Source organism: Canis lupus, chromosome 9 (assembly GCF_003254725.2).
Source record: "Canis lupus dingo isolate Sandy chromosome 9, ASM325472v2, whole genome shotgun sequence".
NCBI lineage: Eukaryota > Metazoa > Chordata > Mammalia > Carnivora > Canidae > Canis > Canis lupus.
Window position 1 is genome coordinate 24,826,195 of NC_064251.1, and position 11,166 is coordinate 24,837,360.

General features: G+C 57.2%; 1 protein-coding gene across 22 annotated transcripts in view; it reads left to right on the forward strand.

The window, feature by feature from the left end:
* SRCIN1 (SRC kinase signaling inhibitor 1) overlaps window positions 1–10,962 on the forward strand; it is a 69,593-nt gene extending 58,631 nt beyond the window's left edge. For 12 of the 22 annotated variants that reach the window (XM_049114752.1, XM_049114754.1, XM_049114751.1 and 9 more), the window contains one exon: window positions 1,275–2,772. In XM_049114752.1, coding sequence (XP_048970709.1) covers window positions 1,275–2,231 — 957 coding nt within the window. In that variant the 3' untranslated portion in view covers window positions 2,232–2,772. The other 10 variants (XM_049114758.1, XM_049114755.1, XM_049114756.1 and 7 more) reach the window with 3 other exon arrangements.
* The last annotated feature ends 204 nt before the right edge of the window (window positions 10,963–11,166 follow it).

Sequence of the window (11,166 nt, forward strand, 5' to 3'; positions counted from 1 at the left end):
GTCTGCTGGGCAAAAGATGGGCACAGGGCAGTCCAAGGAGCTGTCTGGGGATGAGCAGTGTGCAAGGGGTGCCCCCTGGGCTAGCTGTGCCCTTGGTGCCTTGGCTTACCGCACCCACCCCTGCCTCTCTCTGGCCCCTGGGAGTCAATCCTGAGGGGGTCCAGTGGGCAAAGCCCCTCTGCTGGCCTTTCGGGCTGGTTTACCCTCTGCGTCCAGAGGCGCCATCGGGCAGTGGAGCTGGGCAGGCATGGGTCGCCTCTCTGCTTTCCCAGTCAGCACCCTCCACCTCCATCCAGGTAAGCAGGTGGCAGGGCTGGGTGGGTGGCTTTGGGAGGGGGGCTTGAGGTCCCAGCTACCTCCCTGGAATATCCTCATGGCTCCTTTTAGTGGAAAGAACTCTGGACTTGGAGTCACACTGCCTGGGTTCAAATCCTGGCTCTGCCACTAACTGTGGATAAGTGACCTTGAGTGAATCACGTGACACCCACGCTCAGTTTCCTCATCTGTAAAGTGGGAACCATAAGAGCAGTAGCCATTTCATGGGTCATAGTAAAGACTAAAGATGAAGACATATGGTCTGAATTAGACTAGAATTCACTCAATTTGGGGGGTAGTGGGTGGAGCCCCCCAAAGCCAGAGCAGGTGATGCTCCACAAGAGCAGTTGCTCTAGCTTTACCGAGCATGTGTGCAGCAGAGGGACCTCGTCCCTCCCCTTGTGGCTGTGAAGCCCTTGGAAAAGCTCCAGAAGTAGGGGATGAGGGAACCAGAAGTCTCTGGCCTAAGGTGAGGGTGACAGCCCCTACCCTCTGAGGCCAGAAGCCACTCAGGTCAGTTTGATAAAGAGCTAACTGACATTTGCCAGGTGCTTACAATATGCCAGACACTGTTCTGAGCACACGCCCATGTGAGCTCACTAAATTCTCCACCAACTCCATGCTTTTGTTACCTTGTTGCACAGATGGGCAGACTCCTGGGAGTGCCCCTGGGCTCCCAGAGTTTCACACGGGCAGTGAGAGGTAAACCTGTGTCTGTGCTACGGGGGGACCAGTGTCTCTGCCAAAAAGTGGGAGACCATAGCATGGGGTGGGAAGAGGCCTGAATTCTAGTCCTGGCTTTGCCTCTTGCTAAGGAAACTCAGTCACCCCACTCACCTGCCTCGGTTTCCCCATCTATGAAAGGAATGGACTGGGCTCACCCATGTAAACCCTCATCCTAGCTCAGGGGATTCGGTTTGCAGGGATCAGACTCTCCCTCATCTCTCTTCTCCCCCCAGGCTGCCCCAAGCCCCAGGGCCTTCTGCGTCCCCCAGATCATCTTGACAGAGTGTACCCCCAACCCTCCCTCACCACCAGAGGCCAGACCCGAGGAAGCTGGTCCCAGGACAACTCCCACTCCGCGCCCCCGGACCCTGCCTGGCAGTGGGAGGGGCTGTGATGGTGCCCGGGCCCTGCCAGAGGTGGTGGCCAGGGCCTCCCAGCCTAGGAGCAGCTTGGCGCCTGACACAGAAGGGACTGCTCTGAAGAGACTGGGGACAGAGAGCTGTACCCCGGAGGAGGGAGGACCCGGGGCTCAGTGTCCTTGGAGACCAGCCCCTGATGGGACTCAGGAGCCCCCCACTGCTGAGACCCACCCAGAGGAGACCGCCAAGGACACCGGCCGGGACACCCAATCCTGCAGTGGGGAGCCCAGGGGCCAGCCCACTGGTGGCCTAGGCTGCACAGTGAGAGGCGCTGCCACCCAGCGAATGGACAGCCTGGAGGAAACGCTCCGGGAGCTGGAAGCCACCCTGAGCCAGATGGGCACTGCCCTCGCCGTGGGGCTCCCTGGCAGCCCCCTGCCCCTGCCACCCGGTCCCCAGGTGGCTGCCTCCTCCCTAGCCTCTCCTCCTGCCTTCACACTCCAGTCTCAGTCCTCAGAGCTGGAGGAGGTGGGGGGCTGCAGGAGCACCACGCCAGCCCCCTCCTCCCACCGGCCTTTCCTCAGCTCCTGCCAGCCTCCTGGGAGCCCGGGCACCGGGTGTGGTTTGCAGGCAGAGCCCCGGGGGGCTGGGAAGCCGGCCTCCCCAGGGATCGGCCCAACCAGCCCTGCCAGGGACCAGGTCCTCTCCCCTCTGCTCTGTATCTCTAAACCAACAAATAAAGTTCTCTCCTCCTTTTCCAGCCCCACACTTCCCCCCCCCCAACTCCTGTCCGACTTTCTGCCTCTGTCGTTTCTCTGTCTGCGCCTCTGAATCCCCAGAGTCCTTCTGGGCAGGGTGGTACCTGGGGTGCTTTGGAGGAGCCAGACTTGTCAAATCTGTAGGGAGACTTTACCCCCATCCTCCCAATTAGAGGAAGATGGGGGTCCAGGGCTGCCAGTCCCACTCTGTCTGCCATTATAAAGACCCCCTCAGATCTCAGGCATGCTCTGTGAGACCCAAGAAAGGGTACCTTGTCAGGAGTGGGGGTGATGGCAGGGACTCTCAATTTAGAAGTGGTTCCCCCAGAAGGGTACCTGCTGCTCCTGGGCTACTCAAGGAAACCACCAAAGAGCCCTCACTGGGGAGCTGCTGGGAACCTGGCTGGGGGATACGGGTGGCTGTCCCCTCTGAAGGGAGGCCTTAACCCTGGTCTCAGAGAGTGGACCTGAGTCCTGGCCTGGGATGTGGAGCCAGGGAGGTGCAAAGGTCTCCAGGTCTCAAAGGGCCCATTGAGGAGCCTCCAGCCCCAGAGACCCCACCCGACACCTAGGATTCAGGTGCCATCCCACCTCCAACCCCCACCCTGTCTCTCTTCCTGCAGAGCGGTGGTGGCAGCGTGCCACCCATGAAGGTGGTGACTCCAGGGGCCTCTCGGCTGAAGGCGGTCCAGGGCCAGGCAGGCAGCCCCGACAAAGGCAAGCATGGCAAGCAGAGGGCAGAGTACATGAGGATCCAGGCCCAGCAGCAGGTAGGCAACCCGGTGGGGTGGGCGGGGCTTGGCCCACCCAGGCCCCTCCCCTTCCCCTGCAAGGCTGTGTTCTGGGCACCTGCCAGCTGCCCAGAGACGACCTCCCTGCCAGGATGGCCCCTCTGGTCCCCCGAGCCATCTTTTCCCTCCTCCTGCCAGCCCCAGCACTCAGGATCTGGTTTGGAATATGTATTTTCAACCAGGACACTCTCCTTTCCTTACCCTCACTCAGGTCACAGAAGGCCCTCTCCCCAGCTGCTCCTGGAGGAGGGGGACCCAGAGGATTTATGTCCCCACTGGCCCGATGCCTTCCAAGGCCGGGCCTGCCCTGGGATGGGAGAGAGGGTTTCGAAGTCCCTTTGTCTTCCTGCCTCTGCTCTGCTCTGCTTTGCTTCCTCTCCCTGCTCTCAGCCCCCTGCTCTCTGCCCCTACCCCACTCTCATTTGGCCTCCCTCTTGGCTCTCAGACCATCTCCCCGCTGAGGGAGAAACCAATTTTGCATCTGCTTTTCATTGTTTGGGCTTTGGTGGGTTCCATTGATGTCAGTGGGGAGAGGAAGGGGATCTCAGTGGGGTGGGAATGACAAGGGTACTATACCCTCTTTCAGATTTAGTCAGCGGGCTTGGGGCCAGTGTACAGAGTTGACAGCCTCACCTGTGGGTGTTTCTGTCCTGTAACCCCCTGCGTGGCTGGGTCAGAAGGTACAGGGTGGTCCCTGGGCCTAGATACTGAGAGAGACCTTTTGTGTACTCATTTGGTTCAGTAAGTATTTCTGAGCAGCTCCTGCATGCCAGGCCTATTGTGGGTGCTGGGGTGGGAGTGGGCGCTGTGCGATCTCCAGATGCTGTGACCTGAAGAAGGTTCTAGGCTCAGAAGCAGGAGGTTAGAGATGGCAAGTCCAGCTACCTTTTTTACAGATGAGGGGACAGCTCAGAGAAGGAAAGAGGCTTCCGAAAGGCACACAGGAAGGTGGCATCAGAGCCAGGACAGGCCCTGGGAACCACCAAGCCCTTCCCACCCATGGTCCTGTGACAGCCCTGGGCTGTTGGTTCCCCAGAGGCACGCGTGGAGAGGAGACATCCAGGCCCCACCCGCCCCGGACCAGCTCTCCTCACTAGCTCCCAGCTGGCCCACCATCTTCCTCGTGGGCCCCCAGACATCACGTACAATCCCACCCCAGCCCTGTCTTGCTCCACAGTGCACGAGTTCCCCTCATCCTGTCTGGACTGGCCCCTCCTTCATGTCCAGAACAGCAGCTGACATTCACAGGGCGCTCATTTGTGCCAGACACATGTTCTCTCGTTTCTCATTCACACCACCCTGAGGAAAGTCCTTATGATCCCCGCTCAGTAGATGGGGAAACTGAGGCTTTACCCACGGTCATGGAGCCCTCCCCACCTCTCTGTACCCTTCTTAGTGGTACAGACCCTGCCCCTCAACACACACACACACACACACACACACACACACACACACACACACACACGGGAGCTGTGTAGGTCCTTTACTCCTTGCTATCCTCTCCTCCCTGGCCAGCCCTCACCCTGACCCTCCTGACTCCTTTCTCGGTGTTTCTCTGCATGGCTCCTCATGTCACTGCACCCCGCTTCCTCCTGGGCCTCTTTGCTCCCCATACCACACACTCCTCTCCTGGGGCACCAGGGGCCATCTGGCCCTGCCCGGGTCTCTGTTCTGAGCCCAAGTCTACCCCTCAGAGAATGTCACCCACCCCCGGGGCATCCACCCGCACTGGGGAGGCTTGGTGGCTCCTCCTCACCACCTACGATACACGGTTCTCTCCACGCCAGTCCCACGGCCCGGCCATACCTCTCGCTTTCACTTTCTTTACAGAAGCACTTTCTCCCTAGTAAAGTAATATATGTTCCTTGTGGAAATGTCTTAAAGAAGCAGGAATAAAATTCACCCTCTGCCTCATTACCTAAATGCATGGCCTTCTACGGTCTCCCTGTCACTTCTATCACCTCTAACCTATTTTCCCAGACCTGCGGGCTGGGGAGGGATGTTTGTGTAGGTGCTGCCTAAGCGAGCACAGAGGAAGGGATGTTTGTAAAACGCAGATTTGATTATGTCATCCTCCCCCCACTTCAAACCCATGCCCACTGCTCCCCGCCAGGTGAGATAATCCAGTCCTTCACCTGCTGCAGGGCACTTCCGTGGGCAGCCTGGGTTCCTCCCTCAGCTCTCCTGGTGCTCTCTGCCCCACACCCTCAATTTGCTGCAGCCACCCTGGGTCACCTGGCCCTCTGTCCTCTGGGCCCGGACACCGTTCCCATCAGCTCAGGCTGTGAACTTGGTCAAAGTCCTTGCCTCCTGCTGGCTCTCCTCTCATCTGTACAGTGGAGATGAAAGCCAGCCGCAGTGTTCTGAGGTCACATAACACCAGGTGTGGAAAGACCCGGGAAAGCCCCAGAGTGCGCTGTGAGGGAGAGTCCCCGTCGTCCTCTGTTGTACTCTGTCTTCATCCATTTGTACATTTGTCAGCACCAAGGGCTGGGCAGGGGCCTTTCTCTCATCACGTGGTTCTAACATTTGGGGCTCAAAGCTCCCTTTGACAGTGACAAGGAGAAGGGGAACCAGAGACACCAAAACTGGGGGGAAGAAAGTTCCGAGATAGGGGATGCAACAGTGCCTTATACTATAGAGAACAGGCCCTTAGATGTCATGCTCATGATCCAGGGCTGGGATGGTAGCAGATTCCCAGGGATGTAGGGATCTGGGGCCTGGAGCAGACGTGAAACCACGGACCCCTCCTCTTCTACTGGGGCTAAGAAATCTGTCCCAGGGCAGCCCCTGGGGCGCAGCGGTTTAGCGCTGCCTGCAGCCTGAGGTGTGATCCTGGAGACCCGGGATTGAGTCCCATGTCGGGCTCCCTGCGTGGAGCCTGCTTCTCCCTCTGCCTGTGTCTCTGCCCCTCTCTCTCTCTCTCTCTCTCTCTCTCTCTGTGTGTGTGTGTCTCTATGAATAAATAAATAAAATCTTTTTAAAAAATGTTTAAAAAAAAAAAAAGAAATCTGTCCCAGCCCTGATACATCTTGTCAGATGGTCCTGCTGTCCAATCATCCGGCCTCCCCACCCTCTGTGTGGCTGCCCTCACTCCCAGGGGTCCCAGGTCTCTGTCCTGCCCTCGCTGACCGCTGGAGGCACCATGTGCCTTCCCCACCATCAGGCACCCAATAGAGCCCACCCAGCAATGGGTGGTAACTGGGGATGGGAAAGGGGGCCACACTGCCCAGACCAGAGCTGCAGGAGGTGACTGGTGATGCGCTCTCTTCCCCTTCCCTTCCCTTCCCTTCCCTTCCCTTCCCTTCCCTTCCCTTCCCTTCCCTTCCCTTCCCTTCCCTTCCCTTCCCTTTCCTTTCCTTTCTTCTCCTCTACTCTCCTCTCCTCTCCTCCCCTCCCCTCCCCTCCCCTCCCCTCCCCTCTCATCTTCTTTTTTTTTCTTTTCTTTTCTTCTCTTTTTCTTTTTTTTAATCAAGACTGTTCAGTAATCCCACTTGTAGCTATGCAAGGCAAGGGAGAGGGGAGCAGGCAGTGAATACACAGAAATCCGATCTGTGCAGCCCCAGCCCAGTGGTTCTCAAAGTTATGTGTGCAGCAGGGTCACCTAGGGTGCCTACCTAAAATGCAGATTCCTGAGCCTGGGCCAGAGATGTATTCTGGGGAAAGGCCCTGGAAGCTACATTTGTGACACATCCTCCTCTGGAACCCTACAAACTTCCAGAACCATTATAGACACAGGGTGTATGCTAGGGGTGGAGGGAGGTGCGGCTGTCTCTAACTATCAGAATTGACCAATGAGCAGAGCACACACCGAGAAGGAGTAATCTCCCATGACCCGCAACCCCCAAGGTGCAGCTGGAACCTGGAAGAACATTTATAGGGGATGCAGCGGGGCTTCCTGCCTTGGGCCAGAGGCTGGATGCAATGAGTGCGTTTTCCTCCAGCTTGGAGGTGGGATCTGGTTGGGGAGGGGAGGGTTCTTCAGAGAAGTGCTCTCCCAGGAGGACAAGCTTGCCCACATTGTCCCATTGTCCCTCAAGACCTTCTGCTTAGTGTCAGGCTCCTGCAGAGGTCAGAAGGGGCCTGGTTGGGCTGCTGGCGGGTTGAGACTAAGAGCCTACCTACTCCCGACTGGGGCCACTCCCCTCTCTGCCTGTGCCCCTGTGGCCGCTAGCCTGTTCCACTTCTCCTTTCCCTTCCCCATTCCATCTCCCCTGTCTACCTGACCTGGGTGTAGCCCCCCTTGTGTTTCTCTAGTCTCTCTCCTCCACCTGCTCTCTTTCCTGTCAATAACCCAGGTCCCCAAGCCTTTGAGTCAACCGTATGCCCACCCCAAACCCCCCCACCCCACCCCACTCCACACCCCCACTGTGGCCCCCTCCTCCCCATCTCAGGGGATCACTCTCTCCAGATGCCCCTTTGGCTTCTTCCTTTTGCATTAACTTTCTCTTGGATGTGTGAAGGTTTGGGGTTTTTTAAAACCAGCTGGGGGCCAGCATGAAGGATCTCCCTTCCTGTCTGACCCATGACCTCTGTTTTTATTCCAGGCCACTAAACCATCTAAAGAGATGAGCGGGTCAAATGAGACCTCAAGCCCAGTCTCAGAAAAGCCCACGGCTTCCAGAACCTCCATCCCTGTATTGACTTCCTTTGGGGCAAGGAATTCTTCCATTTCCTTCTAGAAGCTTCCACCCACCTCTGCCTCAGCCTGTCCCCCTCCTCATCCCTGCCACTCCTCTCCCTGCTCTTCTTCCCTTCATCTCCAACGCTACCCCCACACCATGCTCTGCACCTTCGGAAGGCTTTGCCACGGGTACGGCCCTCCTCTACACCCATCATCCTCTGTTGGTGTTTTTGGTTTTTTAAATGATTCACTTTTAATTTTTTTTTTTTAAGCAAAACAGTAAAACTAAAAACCAAAATGCACCACCTTCCTTTGACTTTCCTGTTCCAAATTGGCCCGCCTCCTGTCATCCTTCCTTCTCTCTTTACCTGCTTCTTCCCAAATCCATCTTAAAATTTCCTGTACCCTACACTCTCTTCTGAGAGCACTCCAAACAAACTCTGAGCCACGGAGACTTGGAGCGGCAAGACACCCCTCTCCCCTTCCTCGGAAGCCTTTCTGGAGGAGACTCTGGACGTTGGACCAAGCCCGCTCTCAGGCTGGCGGGGAGACTCGCCCTGGAAGCGCCCCGGCTGCCCAACCTCCACAGGACCAAACTCTGCTGCTCCGTTCCCTTCCTTCCGTTCCCTTCTGCACAACTTCCGCTTGTGCCCCGTGTGGGCCTGGAGTCAGGACGGGTGGGCTGCGGAGGGAGGCCAGGGTTGGAGGGGCCCTGGGGTGGCTGTGAGGCCTTTGAATCTGTGTGTCCATGGAGAGGAGTTGGCTCCCTGGGACTCCCTTCTTGCGGTGAGGAGCTGCCTAGCCTGTGCCAAGCGAGGAGGAGCAGGGGGACCCTTTTGGACGGTGGGTTGTGCACGGCCAGCCTGACACTGGGGTCCCCACCCTGGAAGAGGGCAGCCCCGAGGAGGACTATTTGGTACTTTCAGTTTCCTAATTTAGCACTTTAAATGACATTAACTTATTTAATGGGGGTGGGGTGGGCAAGGATGAAGGGCCTAGAAAACTAGATTTGGGGGCCTGAGGGGGGGGAAGGGTCTGATTGTGAGGGCAGCAGGGGGAACAGAGAGGGGCTGTTGGGGGGGCAGTGAGGACAGCGCTGACCCAAAGGTCAGGTGACTTGACCTTTAACCATCCTCTTTGAGATTTGAGGATTTTCAGGGAAGGGGGTGAGATGATATTTAAATGGGGAGCTGGTGACCCCTGGTGAGATCTCTGAGGGTCCTTGAGGCCTGACCAGCCAGCCAGCGCCCCTGGCCCTGACCCTGTAGATGCCTGCCTTGCAGAGGCTGTGGCAGTGAGGTTTGTGACCAGGTCCCAAGAAGGGAAGGAAAAGACCAGCTTTGGTTCTCAGCCCCCGGGGGGGCCCCCAGAGGGCACAATGAGGGGCCAGCAGGGGGGTTATGTGGGTGGGGGATGAGGAGGCTGATAGTGGAGGGTCCCGGCTAGCAGGATTCCTATTTGGAGCACAAAGTGAGGTAAGCACAGGGGAGGGTTTGGGAATAGTCTCCCAGAGTAAGCACAGAAAGAAGGAGCCATTGAAAGGGCAGGACCTCCTAGTCCCTGGGGCCTGGCTGGAAGGTCAGTGTTTGGGGGGAGCCAGGGGAACTGTTGAGGGTTGGGGAGGGAGGGGAGACTGGGGTTGTGTTTCTTCATTTCCTTCTTTTTGTTTTGTTTTTTGTCGGTTCATCCTTGTTTTCTAGCTTTGGATCATTTTTGTACAAAGGCAAGCAGGCCTTTTTGAAAAATAACAAGAGGAAAAAAAAATCCCTCCTGAAAAAAAAAAAAAAACCTTGGAAAATAGGAAAAAAAAAGGACCTCATAAATGATGCAATTACTTTTAATTGCAGACAATTCTTTACATTTAAGTGAAGTGTCTTAACATTTTATATTGTTTTAAAAATATATTTACATATTATATATATATAATATACGTAATATAAATATATATAAATATTTAAAAAAGAAAAAAAAAAAAAGAAAACCACGGCGCTCTCTCCCTGGCCGCTGTTTTGGCAGCGGAGGGAGGCTAGAGGATGGGCACATCGGCCTGGCTTCTGTGGTCCAGTGAAATGGTTTGGTTTGATTTGGCTGTACAGAGACCCCCCCTGATTGGGAGGGGAGGGGGGAGTGGTGCCCCCTCCTCCCTCCACTCCATTACTCTTTGCTTGCTACTTTTCGCTTGCCCCCACCCTCAGCCCTGTGACCTGAATGTGTGTCCCACCGTCTTTGTCCTGAGTTGAATGTCCCTTTGTGGGGGGAGGAGGAGGTGTCCATCCACCAGGGGCAGACGGAGGGAGCCGAGGGCGCCACCCCACCCGCTAGCCTAGAGCCCAATGGGATTTGCATCTCTCTTTCCCGTTGACTCCTGCACATTTCTGGGCTGAGAGGCGTTTGTATGGAGTTGTGTGCAACCTGTGTGTGTGTATGCGTGCACGCGCGCGCGCATTGGCCCAGGTCCACTTGTCCGCGCGTGGAGGGAAGTGTGTGTGTGCGCAGCGTGACCTTCCACACGTGTGTGCAGGGAGGCATGCGCACTGGGCGCGCGTTCCCTGCAGGGGCATCGGCCGTGCCCACCTGCGTGCTGGTACGGAGGCACTTGGCACGTGAGAAGGCGTGTGCTGTGTGTGTGTGCGCGCGTGCGCAGACGTGCGTGGCTTGAGAGACTGGGGTGCGTGCGAGCCGCGTGGACAGAGGGCCGTACGCGGAGGTGCATGTGACCTGTGTGTGCGGGCGTGTGTGTGTGTGTGTGTGTGTGTGTGTGTGTGCGCGTGCACGGGCGTAGACCCAGGCGTGTGGGAGTGCCCGCGTGTGTGTGCCTGGTGCCTGCAGCGCTCGCTTCGCCCCCCACCCGCCGGCCCCGCCCTCTCCAAGGCCGCAGCACGTCGCCGCCCCTCAGCTGCATGCGCCTCGCTGCTCCGTCCATCAGTGTGTGCTTGACCAAGAAAAACTAAGACGTCTGGGGGGACCCCTGTACCCGGCCCCCCACCCCCGCCCGCTGTGCTGTGTAACTCGCATGGGGGGGTTCCTTTCCTGCCCCGTCCACGATATGCTGTTTCCCCAGGAGTCCCCCCCACCCCCCTGCCCGGCCCGAGGCTCTGAGCCGGGGAGCCCCAGCTGGGGTCTCCCCACCCCCGGGCTGAGCTGCGGCTCCGCACCCCGCCCCGTCCACCCCGTAGGGCCCGTGTTGGTGTAGCAGTGATGGCTTCTGTGGATATTCTGTGACCTGTCAGTGTAACTTGACAATTTCTAAATGGAAAAGGGTTGCTGTGTTTTCTGTCTCTTTTTTTAATGTCCTTTTTCTTCTCACTTCCCTGCTCTCTTTCCTTTCCGGTTTTTCTAGCCGAGTGTTTGGGGCTTAAATAAAACTTGTTTCTTTTTCCTCTCCTGGATCTCCTTTCTATAGGCTGCTGTCTCATTATTTCCCCTCTTCACCCTGGCAGAGGCTGGGAGGGATGGGGCAGAGATGGGGAATCTCGGGCAGGTAAGGGCCCTGCGGCTTGGCAGGCAGAGGGGACAGGAACAGGGGCCCTCCCGTGGCTGCTGCCCCAAGGACCCATGAGAACCCCCAACATCAGGGACACCGGAGAGGAAGA